Genomic DNA, 16,585 nt, shown 5'->3' on the forward strand with positions numbered 1-16,585 from the left:
TTTTTTTCCTCGTCTGACTTTTGCCTTGATGAAATATGTGCTGAAGTGCACAAAGTCTCTTTCTCTCACTCACTCACTCACTCACTCACTCACTCACTCACTCCCTCTCTCTCTCTCTCTCTCTCTCTCTCTCTCTCTCTCTCTCTCTCTCTCTCCTCTCTCTCTTCTCTCTCTCTCTCTCTCTCTCTCTCTCTCTCCTCTCTCTCTCCTCTCTCTCTCTCTCTCTCTCTCTCTCTCTTTCTCTCACTCACTCTCACTCTCTCTCTCTCTCCACACAATTTAGCAGATGTGTCTACAAAAAAATGTGTGTGGATCAATTACTTTTTTTGGTAGCAGAAGTCAGGTGGAACAACCACAACTAAGTTAATGCCCATACATTTTATTAATAATGGCCCTATGGGTAATAAATGCACGAGGAATGAATATGCTTCTCAGGTAATCCAGTAAAACAAAAGATAATTTGATGTATACAATAGTTCCATTAGCTGTGGTTGCACCACCTACACATCTGCTACTACAAAACATCATGGACCTGTGTGTCTCTGTGGGCTAGCTTTTGTGCTTGCCGGTGTTATTGAGGCTTTCCTATAATAAACCCATGGAGGCTGACATGGTGTTGGCTGTCGGGTTCAGGTGTGGTTCTCAGGTGTGTGTGCATTTCTGTGTGCAGATGTGACTGTGTGGTTTGTGCATCTTAACTGTAGGTTACTTTTGAATTCATTCATATTGAATGTGTGCTGTGCGTGCGTGTGTGTGTGTTGGGGAGGAAAAATTTAATTGTTGTAAATGCAGATGAATGCAAGCAGAGCATGTGTGTTGTGCTGGGCTGTGCTGTGCTGGGAGAGCAGGTGTGAGGGTGTTTACCTGTGTCAGCAGCACGCCGGCGTGGCAACGTGCGGGTTTGAGGCTGCCAGACAGACGGAGCGATGCGAAGGCTGAGGTGTTTATATTTTTTTTTAGAAAAGGAAGAATGAATGAAGGGGGAAGACGAGGGGGAGGAGAGGGGAAAATGGAGGGAGAAAAAAACGATGAGGCAAGTCTGGGCATCTGCAGCCGCAACGCGTCGCCAGGTGCCCATTATCATGGCAAACAATTAACAAGAGACTCTCTTCTGCTGCTGCTGCTGCAGACAGCAACCGCCCATGCTCAGCCCACAACACGCACACACACACACACACACACACACACACACACACACACACACACACACACACACCAATCCTCCTAAGTGAAAAGAGACCGTTAGAGCTGATGCAGGGGCCAGGTGTTTGGGGAGGGGTGTGCGTGCGTGCGTGCGTGCGTGCGTGCGTGCGTGCGTGCGTGTGTGCGTGCGTGTTTCATCAAAGACGACAAAAGACGGCCTACTGCTCCAACAAGTTAGCATAAGGGATTTGTGAAAGTCTTTGCCAAAAAAGTGACTCCCCCCACCCCCTCGCCAAAAAAAAAAATCAACATATTTCTGCAGCCAGATTTCTTTTCTTCTCTGGTTTCCATCAGCAGCCTGGTGGTCTTAACTGGGGGAGATAAGCCTCCTTAACTTTAGTGTAAGTAGCAGTCATTTGCTGGATGTGGCTAATCTGGAAGGTTTGGGAGGGAGAATTTGGTAGAGCAAGAGAGTGAGTGAGAACGATGGGGGCAGAGAGCGAGAGGGAGAGAGAGAGAGAGCGAGATAGAGATAGAGAGAGAGAGAGAGATGGAAAAGAGGGAAAATAAAGAGCTTCCCCCCCTCCCTCTTTCACCCCACCCAAACCCATCTTCCAGAGTCTGAGTGCAGTAGAGAGATACGGAGGAGAGCAGAAGATTTGGGCCACAGATGTCACGAAGGAAGACACAGGATTAGGAAAGAAGTAGGGAAGTGGAGAGAGGGAGAGAAACAGGAGAAGAGAGAGGGAGAAACCGGGAGAGAGAGAGAGAGAGACGAGACGAGACGAGACTGCATCCATCACCAAAATCTGTCTGACGGCTCCACGACCTAGCTCAGCCAAGCCCAGCCCCAGCCCCTGCCTCAGCCCATTCCGTATTCCGTTCCATCCCGAGCAGCTGCGTAGCACTAGAGCGGCGCACCAAAAGAAAGCATTAAAAATTCAAAGTTCAAGTGACATTTAACGTTTCCTCTTTTTCGCAATTTGCCAAGCACCCTCTCAGCGTTCCACTCTCGTGTCTCAGCTGCCGGCTGCTTGCCGCTGCTGCTTTGCTCCTTCCTTCCTCCCTCCTGCAGATTTCTCTTGCTAATAAGTTGCACATTAATCTCTCCACACACACACACTCACACACACACACACACACACACACACACACACACACACACACACACACACACACACACACACACACACACACACACACACACACACACACACACACACACACACACACACACACTGCGCTCTCTCTCTCTCTCTCTCTCTCTCTCTCTCTCTCTGTTGCATTATTGATGCAGAATGGGCCACCTGGTTCTGGATCTGAAGCTCTTTCTTTTGAGAAGGCGAGGACGGTTATCAGAGAGCCATGAGTTGAACCGGGGTCTGGGGTTTTGGTCCTTATTATGAGTGGACCCTGGACACTGGACAGGATATGGTTTGTAAAGAGAGATGGGGTATGGATGAGAAATAAATACTTGTTGTTGCCGTTTGAACCAAGGCCAGTTGATTATTTAACTATAGACATGTCTCTGGATCTCATCATGGACCATGTGACATCAGACATGGGTGTAGAAGATATTAGTTGCATCAGGTGGCAAAGACGTATATGTACGACATACATGCTACAGTTTTTTGCCTGAAACTGGTAGTTGTATAGCTGCTTTGCTTCAATACTCTACTGCACAGTACTGTACCTTTTGGCAGTGTTCATCTGTGCCGATACGAATGGGATTCCCTGTTGGCGCTGAGCAGATTGTACTGTAGAACACTGTAGAATCTTTGGTACTGGGAGATGGCAGAGAGGATGGTCTGTTGAGAGCTTTCATATTTTTCATCTCTCTCTCTCTCTCTCTCTCTCTCTCTCTCTCTCTCTCTCTCTCTCTCTCTCTCTCTCTCTCGCTCTCGCTCTCTCTCTCTCTCTCTCTCTCTCTCTCTCTCTCTCTCTCTCTCTCTCTCTCTCTCTCTCTCTCTCTCTCTCTCTCTCTCTCTCTGTCTACTGTGATTCCACATCTCTCCCTCTTTATTTCTTTTGCTCTATGTGGCTGCCCACTGATCTAGCCATATTGTTTCTCATAGATCACTGTCTTTCCATCTCTCCATTTCTCCATCTCCACCCCTCCCCCACCTATATTAGAGCATATTACTAGCCTAATTGCCTTAATTCACCCTATTTTGGGATATGAAACCTGACTGCATGAGACTTCATAATGACATTCCTCTGTGCAGTGATGAAAGAGATTGCTTACCTTTCAGTTTGTCTGGCCTCGTAGTGGGTTATTGCACAGCTGTCACTGAGGAATCGAGCATAGAGAGAGGGGGAGCGTGGAGAGTGGGGCAGAGTAGAGTAGAGCAGAGAGCTGTGTTATGTTCAGAAGACTTTATAGTTCACAATCACATTCCCTTGTCTGAAGAAGCGTCTCACACACACACACACACACACACACACACACACACACACACACACACACACACACACACACACACACACACACACACACACACACACACACACACTACACACACACACACACACACTACACACTACACACGCCAGAGCCAAAGGGTGGATAAAAGCTTTGTTCTCTGGAACAAGAGTTCAGAGTCCATTACATCATTCTCCTGTGTGCTGTGAAGCCGTGTTAAATGTTGGGGAGAGAGGGAGAGGCTCTCTCTATGTTTGTGCTGACGTCTCCAGAGGGTCAGAGTAGTGGAGTAGTGTTTTCTTTCCCCTTGTAATTGATGGACAAAGGAAAGTGGAAAACACTGTATGTTGCCCCAAGTCCAGACTTCAGAGGCATTCTGTTTAATGGGATGTTTCTCAAATTGGAAGAAACTCAATTGTTTATCACTGGATTATTTATGTTGCATTTTATTTTCCTTTGCCATTCCCACAGCCCGAACATGATTGATATTGACACATGGTCTTAAACTCGTGTTTTTTCCACTTGAAATAAAGAGCAATACAATTCACCTTTAGCGAGATGCGTTGATGAGATGGGGGTTCAGATATGCTAAATTACATTGACGGCTGATTTAAATGTGTCTTATTTTTTAGCAACAAATTATGATCACCCACACATAAACACAGGTTGGCGTTACTAATGTTTTCATTGGACTGTAATTAATGTGACGACTGAAACCCAATGGCCCAAGAACGGCTCCTTGCGGAACTAATTTTCTTAACTACTCTATCATACCATCAAACATTTGCACAATGAAATCTGTTATCGAGATCATCTTTAATTCCCCTCTGCTGTGGTTTTTGTCACAATTATTCTCACTTGGTAGTGCATTCGTAAAATGGTAATTAGCCATATGATGGATGACAGAAGGAAGGAATGTTTGCTGCTACGCATCTTATGCATCACATTAGTATTGGTAACCACTGTAGTAGTGTGTCTCTTTGTCTGGTTTAAGTTACCTGTTGTTCATATCTCTTATATTCTCTCTCTCTCTCTCTCTCTCTCTCTCTCTCTCTCTCTCTCTCTCTCTCTCTCTCTCTCTCTCTCTGGTATACCTGTTGTCCTTAGCCTATTCATCTGTTGGTTCCTCATGAATAGTCATAGCAGTCCCATGGGGCTATGCATCCATACATGTGCTCATTTCCCAAAGGGATCTTTCTAACATTGGATAATGGCAGATTAATTTATTGTGTGTCGCAGACAGGATATTACTAAAAGAAGGTGAGACTTTGTCATGGAGACATGCCACATGCAATACCAGCTATTGCTGGCAATATATTGTTGGATTAAATCTGTAGTCTATATTATTATCCGTGAATAGCATATGCACTGTAGCGCCATTGTGTAAAACTAAAGCATTGACTGAATTCACAAACACACCTCCCAACCCCCTACCTTTGCTGAAAGGTGTTGCTGTGTGTTTTGTTTGTTTTGACTGTCAGACCTACTTGATATAGAGTTCAGTGTTAATAAATAGTGCTGAAGGTTTATGGAGAGGAGAGGTGGTGATGGGGGGAGGTTTCACCTTAGAATGAACTAATGGTGTGCTTATTTTTGTGCCATGAATGCAGAACAAAAACTGGAACCGTAAGAAAAGGAAGAATGAGAGAAAAATAAAGAAATGCCACGCAGGGTGACAAAGTGGTTATGACAAAAATGCAGTTGAAGTAGAGCAGGGAAATAGTGGAACAGTAAAACTTAAGATGGAGAAAAAAGTGTTTTGAAGGGAGGACAAAGGATAAAGAAAAAAGTCAATACTACTAAATGAAAATGAAGATGGGTCATTCCATGTCAATTCACATGATTCCCTAGAATCTCCCCAGGTGACCCTCTCCGATTAACCCAATATTTCACATACAGGTACCTTTTGATGTCAATTGAAAGAATACCAAGTATTAGCGCCCTACGTCCAACGGTTGCGGAGATGAAGCCCTCCAAAGTTGGGGTGCCATGCCCACTTTTCAAGCCTGTGAATTGCATACAAAATTTACAAGCAGATTTTGACACCTCTGCTTTTAGTTTGAAGGAAGATACAGGCCTAAAAAATCACCATGGCCCCTCAATATGACCCTGTCTACCAGATGATGTACTTATAAATGGCATGCCTTGATTATTTTAGGCTATATTAAGCCTTAAAAACTGAATTAGTGAAACGCATGTTGAAGAGTCTTGCCACTTTGGGGTTCCAGATCTCGGAAACTATGCATGCTTTGGGAGTTATAATTGATTTTCCATCATATTTGGGAACTGTACAGTGTATTCAAGAAAAAGTAGGGCGCTCAGACTTTGAAAGATAAAATAGGAGGGACTTAAAAACAGCTTTGGGACAAAATTACCTTACGGTACCCTCTACTTCAGGCCTCAAATTAACCATGTGGGCACTTGATGACTGGAACGCCCTTTTAACCCCATGTACAGTAGCACTGTATCAAACATTCAAGCTTGGAAAAACTTTGTTTTTCAAAGTTCTTCATATTAATCTTGGCCTTCAAAGTATATGTGTTTTTCTCTATATCGTATCACAGTGTCTGTTTTGTCTGCTGCCATCTGCTGGTCTAAAAAAGTAACAACAGCGTAATGTCAGAAAACAAAAGGGGCTGGAAAATCTTGCCCATAATTAACCAATAAAGCACTGTAATTATTATACAGTATATTGCTATATATTTATGATTTTAACAAGCATGATGAATATTTCTAGTTTAAATAATTTTCTAAGTGTGACTGATTAATGCTCGATCATGATGCCAGTCCCAAGATGGCCTCACCCTGCACTACATTTCTACCAGACATGGGGGTGGGGGTGTCCTGGTAGAAATGTAATCATGATTGAGCATTCTGCATGATGCTTGTTAAAATCATAATTAATATATAGCAATATACTGTAGAATTAAAGTGCTTCATTGGCAGCCTAGCAAGCTTAACCCCTAGGGGCGTCTAGATTTCTCGGGCTACTTTATTGGTAAATTATGGGCAAGGACTTTCCAACCCCTTTTGTTTTCTTAAATTACACTGTTGTTGCGTTTTTTGACCAGCAGATGGCAGCAGACAAACCAGACACTGTGATAAGACATAGACAAAAACATATACTTTGAAGGCCAAGATTAATATGAAGAACTTTGAAAAACAACATTTTTCCAAGCTTGAATGTTTGATACAGTGCTACTGTACATGGGGTTAAAAGGGCGTTCCAGTCATCAAGTGCCCACATGGTTAATTTGAGGCCTGAAGTAGAGGGTACCGTAAGGTCATTTTGTCCAAAAGCTGTTTTTGATTCCCTCCTATTCCATCCTTAAAAGGCTGAGTGCCCTACTTTTTTTGGAATACACTGTACAGTTCCCAAATATGATGGAAAATCAATTATAACTCCCAAAGCATACATAGTTTCCAAGATCTGGAACCCCAAAGTGGCAAGACTCTTCAACACACGTTTCACTAATTCAGTTTTTCAGGCTTAATATAGCCAAAAATAATCAAGGCATGCCATTTTTAAGTACATCATCTGGTAGACAGGGTCATATTGAGGGGCCATGGTGATTTTTAGGCCTGTATCTTCCTTCAAACTAAAAGCAGAGGTGTCAAAATCTGCTTGTAAATTTTGTATGCAATTCACAGGCTTGAAAAGTGGGCATGGCACCCCAACTTTGGAGGGCTTCATCTCCGCAACCGTTAGACGTAGGGTGCTAATACTTGGTATTCTTTCAATTGACATCAAAAGGCACCTGTATGTGAGATATCGGCTAAATCGGAGAGGGTCATGTGGGGAAGGCGTGTGAATTGACATGGAATGACCCGGGTGTATCACGTCAGAAAATGCCTCTTAGACAAGAACGAAAGCAATGGATATATGAAAAGGAAGATGTCTGCAGCGCAATGCTCCAGACACTGTTTAAATATGTCAAAGACATTACATTCATTATTTGTGAAGAATTGCACAAGGGTGCGCATCATTTATCTGCGGTGCAGAATGCCTGCAGGGCACTAATATTTGCATGTCCTTTTCCTTGGCATTTAAAAAGGTCTCAACGAACATCCGCTTTAATGGTTAATGGAGTCTTTTTAAAATATATATATATATATTTGCACAAGTAATTGCATCAGCTTTTAATTCTGATGCATTATTGCTTGTTTACCACTGCTTTTTATTCAACACGCATGGTGGTTGTGTGTGAATTTCATTCATTCATTTGTATGCAGATTAGTCTGTGGAAGACTTTCCTTCCTCCTCCGTGCGTGCGTGTGTGCTCGTTTGTGTGTCTGTGTGTGCACGTCTTGTATGTGTGCGCTCGTGTGTGTGCGTGCGCGTGCGTGCGTGCGTGCGTGCGTGCGTGCGTGCGTGTGTGTGTGTATGTGGTTGGGCTGTGGTGCCCATTCCCGTACTGTGCCGTGCCCTTGGCTCTTGTGGCTGGTGCCCTCGCCTGATCCCCCCCCCTGGTGCAGTCAGGCAGTGGAGAGCCATAGCTGGGCTTTGTATGGTGCTGGTACTGTAATAGCAGTGCTGCTGGTGGTGGCATTGTGGTGTGGTTAGGAGGGCAGAGAAAGTGCTGAACTGGCTACTCCTCTGTGGGGTCTGTTGTGCCCTTGGCTGAGGGTGTGTGTGTGTGTGTGTGTGTGTGTGTGTGTGTGTGTGTGTGTGTGTGTGTGTGTGTGTGTGTGTGTGTGTGTGTGTGTGTGTGTGTGTGTGTGTGTGTGTGTGTGTGTGTGTTTTTGCAGGGCTGTGCTCTCTGTCTCTCTCTCTCTCTCTCTCTCTCTCTCTCTCTCTCTCTCTCTCTCTCTCTCTCTCCAACTGCCTCCTCCTCAACTTGCTGTAGTATTCTTCCCTGCTTGCTGCTATGCTGCTAGCCAGGGCTGCAGTGAGTGACCTCCGCTTTCTCGAGGGCACAGCCACGCGCGATAAAATCATACTCACCTTTCCTCAAGCTCACCAGGGGCAGCCATATCTGTAGCTCCTGTCATCCATCACTGCTCTGCTTATAAATACAAATGTCCACGCTATCTCTCTATCTCTCTCTCTCCTTCCATCTGTATTTTCTACCATTCTCTTTTTGTATCTCTTCGCTCCATTTCTTTTTCTTTCTGTCACTCCTGCTCTCCCTCCCTTCCTCTGGCCGCTTCTCTCTCTCTCTCTCTCGCTCCTCTCCTGTGCACGTGCGCGCAACCATCTTAAACAAACCAATTGTAGCCGTGTGCATGCGTGCATTTTTTTGAGGGGTGCATTGCCCTTGTATGTATGCATGAGCTCAGACAGGCGTGTCTTTACATTGAGGAGTTGGGTTTGGGTGTGTGTGTGTGTGCGTGTGTGTGTGTGTGTGTGCGTGTGTGTGTGTGCGTGTGCAGCTTGTGTGTGTGGATGCGGTGTGTGTGTGGTGCTGATGAGGGGGGTGGTTGCTATGGTTACAGTGTGGCACAGCCGCAGCGCTCCATCTCTTTCCACACCCTATCCCCATGTGCTCTTCCCTCTCTCTCTCTCTCTCCCTCTCTCCCTCTCCCTCTCTCTCTCCTTCTCTCCCTCTCTCTCTCCCTCCATCTCTCTCTCTCTCTCTCTCTCTCTCTCTCTCTCTCTCCCCCTCTCCTCTAGTGCAGTAGTGCGGCGGCAGTGTTAGCTGTGGCTCATCAGTGTCTATATATAGCAGTTGGCTGGGCAGCCGCAGACCTCCTCCTCAGCATATTGATTATGACCCCACTATACAGCCAGGCAGCCACGCTGCCCCACATCCCCACCACACAGACACATAGCCCCGCAGCCCAGCCCAGCGGCCCCCACAATGGACACACTAATCTGGGTCAGACACAGTGCTCTGCTCGCTTGCTCTACCTTTCTGCCATTTTTTTTTACTCTGGCTCATTCTTCTTCTTTTTCTTTCTCTCTCCATTTTCTGTCATTTTGTGCTCCCTCCCCATCTTCTCATCCTCTCACTCCCTCTTTTTCTTTCCCCTCATTTCCTTAGACTCTCTCTGGCTCTAGCTATCTCTTTTGCTTCCTCTTTCTTTCTTTCTTTCTTTCTCTCTCTCTCTCTCTCTCTCTCTCTCTCTCTCTCTCTCTCTCTCTCTCTCTCTCTCTCTCTCTCTCTCTCTCTCTCTCTCTCGTTCTTTCCTACCTCCTCCTCCACTCATTAACCTTCTCCTCTTTCTCCACTCATTCTCTCTCCCCGTCTCCTTTATTCTGTCTCTCTCTTGCTCTTTCTCTCACTCTCCCCACTCTCACTCCATCTCTCCCCATGCCCTCCGACTCTATTTTCTCTCTCTTTCCCGCTCTGTCCTTGTCACCTAGTTTTTGGGTGATGACACTGCTTCAGTGTGTGTGGTGTGGTGTGGTGTGGTGTGGTGTGGTGTGGTGTGGTGTGTGTGTGTGTGTGTGTGTGTGTGTGTGTGTGTGTGTGTGTGTGTGTGTGTGTGTGTGTGTGTGTGTGTGTGTGTGTGTGTGTGTGTGTGTGTGTGTGTGTGTGTGTGTGTGTGTGTGTCCTCCTCCTGTTCTGCCCTCCCTGCTCTCTGTGTCTCGATGAAGCTGCAGAGCTGGTGCTGAGTGGCAGTGTAGTGCAGCAGAGCGTTGCACATCATCCTCATCCTCTTCCTCTTCCTCATTTCCATCCTCTTCCTCCTCTCCAGCCTATCTGCTGAACTCCAAAGCTGCTCTCTCTCTCTCTCTCTCTGTCTCTCTCTCTCTCTCTCTCTCTCTCTCTCTCTCTCTCTCTCTCTCTCTCTCTCTCTCTCTCTCTCTCTCTCCCCCCTAATGAGACAAAGGTAGTGTTGGCTGAGGCTCCAAGGCGCTGCTGCAATCACCTGAAGGTCACGCTCAGACTGGCCTGCATTATGCAGAGAGAGAGAGCACATGTGCTCATTGTGCTCTGCAATGATATTATATGGAGGGAGACGTGCAGCTTCTAAGCTTTTTCACTTTCTATGACGATCAGGAGTTCTGCTGGTTGGTCTTGGTCTAAAGGAGGGTCTTAGTTGGAAGAGGTAGATGAAATTCAAAAGGCCTGATGATCTCCATCATGACCTTTTGGTTACATGTGTCAGTGACATTTCAGCAGTAGCACCTGTCAGGGCGGTGCAATAGCAGCCAGTGCAACTGCCTTATGGATTTGTTGTTTGTTTTTTGTGGACTATCTAACAAGCATATTCATTGCGGCATGTTACCAGTTACTAATTAATTCATGGGCATTAGATGCCATTGCCCCACCTGACGTCTGAGCTAAAAAATAAAAAATAAAATCTTTGACCCATGTCACTTATAAACTATTCCAGTTGTAAACAGTTATTATCACTGGTGATGGCGTGATATATTTGCTGCAAGAGGCATTCAATTTAGAGCAAAACTTTTGAGTTGTACTTTGTCTTTTTTGTAGTTCTGAAGGTCACAGTCAGAATGAACTGCATAATGCATGACGTGCCCTATGCCCAGTACTATATATAAGGGGAAGATACGCTGCCGTGGCCTACATGCATGTTCTCCTCTAATTAAAGTCAGACGTTCTGCTCTGCTGTCTGGTCTGGGTGTTACAGTGAGGGCATGTCTCCATGGAAGAGGTGAATACAGATGAAAGACCAGAGATGTCAGGAGAAAGTGGTATTAATTATCACTGCATTATAGCGATGTGTGTCCTTTTGTTGATCATTTTAAAGTTCACACTAGAGAAATCATTTTAATTATTAACCCTACCCATTGTAAATTATTATAATCATTTGCAAATGGCTTGATACTTGATGCGTAATAACCTACTCGATGAGACTTTGGAGACTTGAAGAGATTATTTTATTTTTTCATTCCAGAAGGTCAGAGTGTGAACTGCATTATGCATAAAGAACATGTTCTCAGTGCTGGCCACAATATAATATGGAGGGAGAGCTATGGCTGTAGACCCCATGCCTCGTCTTCTCATTACAATCAGACAGTCTGCTCTAGTCTTGGTGTTAAGAGGTGAATTACGATGAAAGATCAGCAGTGTCAGGAGAAAGGTCAGAAAATGATATTAATCACCATTCTACATAGTGATATTCAGCTTGTAGATGACTGTAATGGCACACACTCCAGTAAAATATTCAAAAACATATACTAGTGTGTCATGTACCCCTGATTGTTTTTCGCTTCTGATACATTGATGCGCTTGCTTTCCGAGGCTGAGCCCGTGGGATTACGGTGGCATTACAGCTAAAACTTGCGGCCGATTTCAAGGGGTATCTCTTTGTCATCTCTTAATTCGTTCTGGTCAAGTGGTGAGCACGTTGTTCGTCTGTGCCCACTAAGACGACGTTGTCCTGTCATTAGGCCGTCATCAGGTGGGGATTTACTCTAATCTGGGTGTTATCCAAACAAGTAGCGCCCCAGACCCTGATCATTTCCCCATCAGTGCTGCAACACCTGGGGATTAGGGGGGGATGCTGTGACATGTTGGGCTTTGCTTTGTCTGTCGGCTGACGTGTGTGCCTTTCTCTGTATCACCACATGCGAAGATGGGGAGAGGTAGTGCTGTGAAACACAAAGTCAATCATAGATTCTTGTGTGTGCCTGCACGCACACATACACACGCATTACACACATACACCACACACACACACACACACACACACACACAACACACACACACACATTCTTCTCATGTAGACATTGTGTATATCTGTCTGCACACGCACGCGCACACACACACACACACACACACACACACACACACACACACACACACACACACACACACACACACACACACACACACACACACACACACACACACACACACACACACACACACACACACACACAGCAGGCCCCCATATCTAGACACACTCATGCAGACAGACAGATTGGAAGGTGCTAGACACACACACACACACACACACTCACACACATACACACACACACACACACACACACACACACACACACACACACACACACACACACACACACACACTCACACAGACTCTCAGGCGTTGTCTTACATCTGCGTAGGTGTGAATGCAGGGAGACATTTTAATTACTCCTATCTTCACTGCACTTTGCCTCTCCACGAATAAAGGCATGACTTCAGGACACACTGATTCATTAAACATGTCAGAATGGGAAGTGATAGCACAGTGTTTAATATGTGTGTGTGTGTGTGTGTGTGCATGGGTGTGTGTGTGCATGGGTGTGTGTGTGCGCATGGGTGTGTGTGTGCGTGTGTGTGTGCATGGGTGTGTGTGTGTGCATGGGTGTGTGTGTGTGTGTGTGTGTGTGTGTGTGTGTGTGTGTGTGTGTGCATGGGTGTGTGTGTGTGCATGGGTGTGTGTGTATGTGTGCTTGGGTGTGTGTGTGTGTGTGCATGGGTGTGTGTGTGTGTGCTTGGGTGTGTGTGTGTGTGTGTGTGCGCGTGTGTGCGCGTGTGTGCGCGTGTGTGTGCGCGTGTGTGTGTGCGCGTGTGTGTGCGCGTGCGACCGTGCGTGTGTGTGTATGTGTGCGTGCGACCGTGCGTGTGCGTGTGTGGAGGCTGGAGGCTGATCATCAAGTCCTTAGCCACCATTATCAGGGTAGTGCAAATTGATGAGAGCCCTCCATCCATTTTTTTCCCCTCTCTCTCTCTCCATCACTGCAGACGTGTCAATGATGGATTGAACAAAATTCATCTTGCCCAGATGTATTAATGTGTGGGGGGGGAGTGTGGGGGCTGATGGGGTGGGCTAACATGATTATGGACGAGTGTATTCGTGTCTGCCTTACTTTCACACCTCTTGTCTATTCCACCGCTCTTTTTCTTTCGCCTCCCTCTTTATCCATGTACTCTGCATTTTCACATTTTTCCCTTTTGTCTTGTTTTAAATTCCATTTTTTTTCTGCAAACCTCACCTTTTTGTCCATGCACAAAAATATCTCCACTGCATGGAGTGCTCTCTCTGTCCATGTCTGTCTCTGTTCCTGTCTTTCTCTGTCTGTTTTTGCCCTTTCCTTTGTTCTTTCTTTGTCTCTTTATCTCCCACCTATGGAAAGAAGAAAAGTAGAAGTATTAACACGAAAAACACTTTTGCCAAATAAGCATGATTTCTCTCTCTCTTGTCGCAGTGTTGGTCTTACTTAGTGATGACACACAGTTGCTAGTATGATGTTAAACAAGCCTCTGCTGCTTGTTGGAAGGACAATACCTGTGCTGTCAAGACTAGAACACTTGCATAAGGAACTGTGAAGAATGATGAGTGAATATGCTCACTTAACCACCAAATGTCTTGTGGGTTGAACTATAAGTGTGCACACTTACCAAACTAATCAATGTTTTGTCCCATGTGAAGAACAATAAGTGAGCACACTTTACAAACACCCCCTACTCTATCTCTTAAAGGTTGAACCACTAATGTGTGGGTTGAACTTAATGGATCCAGAGGCGTTGTGTAACTACTGGTACATCAATAATGGTTGCAAAGCTTGGTGTCTTCACTCCTTGTAAAGTACGAGTGTGCATTGAAAGATGAAAAAAAGTTTTTTTTTTGAAAAACCTTTTTTTTCATTTTTCAGTCTTACAATATTTTGGTCAGCACCCTTAAAAGGAAGAAAAAAACTGTTGGGTGACACCTGCTCCAACCCTTATGAACTTTAAAGTACGAGTGTGCACAATGACCAAACTAACTGTCCGTCTGTCCGTCCTGCAGGTTGAACTTCAAGGACCCGGAGGCGGTGCGTGCGCTGACCTGCACCCTGCTGAAGGAGGACTTTGGCCTGACCATCCAGATCCCCCTGGAGCGCCTCATCCCCACTGTGCCCCTGCGCCTCAACTACATCCACTGGGTGGAGGACCTCATCAGCGACCAGGGCACCAGGGAGCAGGGCCCACGCAGGGGCATCGACATCGGTAAGACTTGTCCTTCCTCTTCCCATTACACCCACTGTGTGGAGAAGCTTCGATCAGAGGGGCCATCGACACTCGTAAGGGTTTTTCTTCTCCCCTTTCCACCTTTTTATTTACCTCGCTACACGCCCTCTTTCTGCCTTTCCTTGTAGCCCAAAGGTTGCCGGTTCGACTCCCGACCTGCTAGGTTGGTCGGGTGAGTAATTAGCCAGTGCTCTCCCCTATATTCCTCCTTGACTGCGGTACAGTACCCTGATCATGGTACCGCCCTGCTGCACTGGTCCCTTGAGGCGCCATTTGAGGCTGCCTCCTTGCTCTGGTGAGGTGAAACTTCAATTTGGCATAAATACAATACAGTGATCACTTAAGGCTGTGGAACGATGTGTCAAAATGGCAACGGGAGTTTCCAAGGTGGGCTTTCACTTCTTTCCATATTTCATCCCAACTACATCCACTGGATGGAGGGATCCTATTGGCAATCCAGGGCACCACAAAGCAGCGGTATCAACATCAGTACGAGTCCTCTCTCAGTTTTGCCATATTTGTGCCCCTTCCTTCCTTTGTTCCCCCACTTCTTTTACTTTTTCTCTTCTTTTCCTTTTACTTACCCTATCTATTTTTCCCAGTCATGTTTACTACCCTCACTGGGTGATGGACAGCATTTAGTTACCAGGTCACAATAGACTAGGCCAGTGGTTCTTAATCTGGGGTGCGGGCACCCCCTGGGGGTGCGCCAGAGATTTCAGGGGGTGCGCAGAATTTTGTTTGTGTTGAGGTTGTGACCAAAATTCTGATTCCAAACATTATAATTAGGCCAAATCAAGACCAAATTAAAACATGTTTGGACCTAATGTTAAGTCATTGAAGTATTGTTAAATCTGCAAAGCAAGAATCATTGTTATTATTCACTTAAATAATTTTGTTAGTGCGCATACACATGTAGATGTTTGGGTTGGGGGTGCACGGCTTGTCTTGGGCACAGGTTAGGGGGTGCTTCAAGAAAAAAGGTTAAGAACCACTGGACTAGGGCCATTGTATGAGCGCAACATGTCCTCTCTCCCTGGTACAGCTTTCCCTGCCTTCCCCCCACACTCCACTTCTCTACTCCACTCATCCATCCTCCAATATTTCCTTATCATACATCATCCACTCCCCCATCCCTCTGCTCAATCTCACCTTCAGTGCTTATACAATATCACCATCTCCCTTCCCCCGCAACCCCCCCAAGCCATCACACTTTCCCCATCATCTCCATCTCCTCCCCACTGTGTTAAATATGAGGCTCAAAGTCATGCGGTGACAGTTCGGCTAGGTAGGAGGAACCCATCACCCAGCACCCAGCACCCCTGCCACCATCACCAACCCCATCACAGTCCACATCTCCTCACCTCCACACATCCCCAAACCCCTCTGCCCTCCGATTATAAAGAACAGATGTTGGCCTCTCTCTTTCTCTCTGGCTTGGTGTCTTTGTTCCTAATGACCATGGAAGTGATATTTTGAGCAACCAAGTCGATACTGTCCTAGTTGGTGAGTGTTTGTGTTATGAAGTTGAGGGACTATTGTGGGATATTGCGGTGTTGGCCTCATAAAGGGATGGTGCTGATTCAGTGGTGTTGTGTTTGCTGCTGTCTTGGTTTCAGATGATGAATTTCCAAACGGAATACTACTAATTTAGTTTTTCCTGTTGGTTTGAGGATTAATATGCGACCTCAAAGGTGTGACGGTCATTCATGTATGCGCAAATCATTTCACCCTATTCTGTGTTAATGTCCGTGGTGTACATTGACTGGTAATACTATCTTCCTCATCACATCATGTAGATGTAAAATAAGCCTAAGGACAGCTCGGGTCTCACAGTACACCCGATGACATGTGTGTTTCAAATGGTAAATGTTCCCTAATAGATAATATAAATTACGATTACAAGTTTCGTTGCAAAACTACATATCCATCATTTTTGCATTTTATTATTGGAAATAACTGTTCAGAAGTCCTGTGATCGATGTGTGAATACTTGACATTCAACAATTTTTACAACATACTTTTTAAACCTATATAAAATGCATTTGGATCAATGCAATGGAATGCCCAATGCAAAAATGTTAATTTCCTAAAATGTTCCGACATATACTGCACGTCATTTTACAATGAAGCTCTTCAAGTACAG

The 16,585-nt window shown here is 45.5% G+C and overlaps 1 protein-coding gene across 1 annotated transcript in view; it reads left to right on the top strand.

The window, feature by feature from the left end:
- The window catches only part of mettl16 (methyltransferase 16, N6-methyladenosine), a 61,950-nt gene that overhangs the window by 12,628 nt on the left and 32,737 nt on the right, over positions 1 to 16,585 (top strand). The window contains exon 3 of the mRNA XM_063204329.1: positions 14,219 to 14,418. Within this exon, the coding sequence (XP_063060399.1) occupies positions 14,219 to 14,418 (200 nt within the window). The remainder of the gene's footprint in view (positions 1 to 14,218; positions 14,419 to 16,585) is intronic.

This window comes from Engraulis encrasicolus, chromosome 8 (assembly GCF_034702125.1).
Source record: "Engraulis encrasicolus isolate BLACKSEA-1 chromosome 8, IST_EnEncr_1.0, whole genome shotgun sequence".
Lineage (NCBI taxonomy): Eukaryota > Metazoa > Chordata > Actinopteri > Clupeiformes > Engraulidae > Engraulis > Engraulis encrasicolus.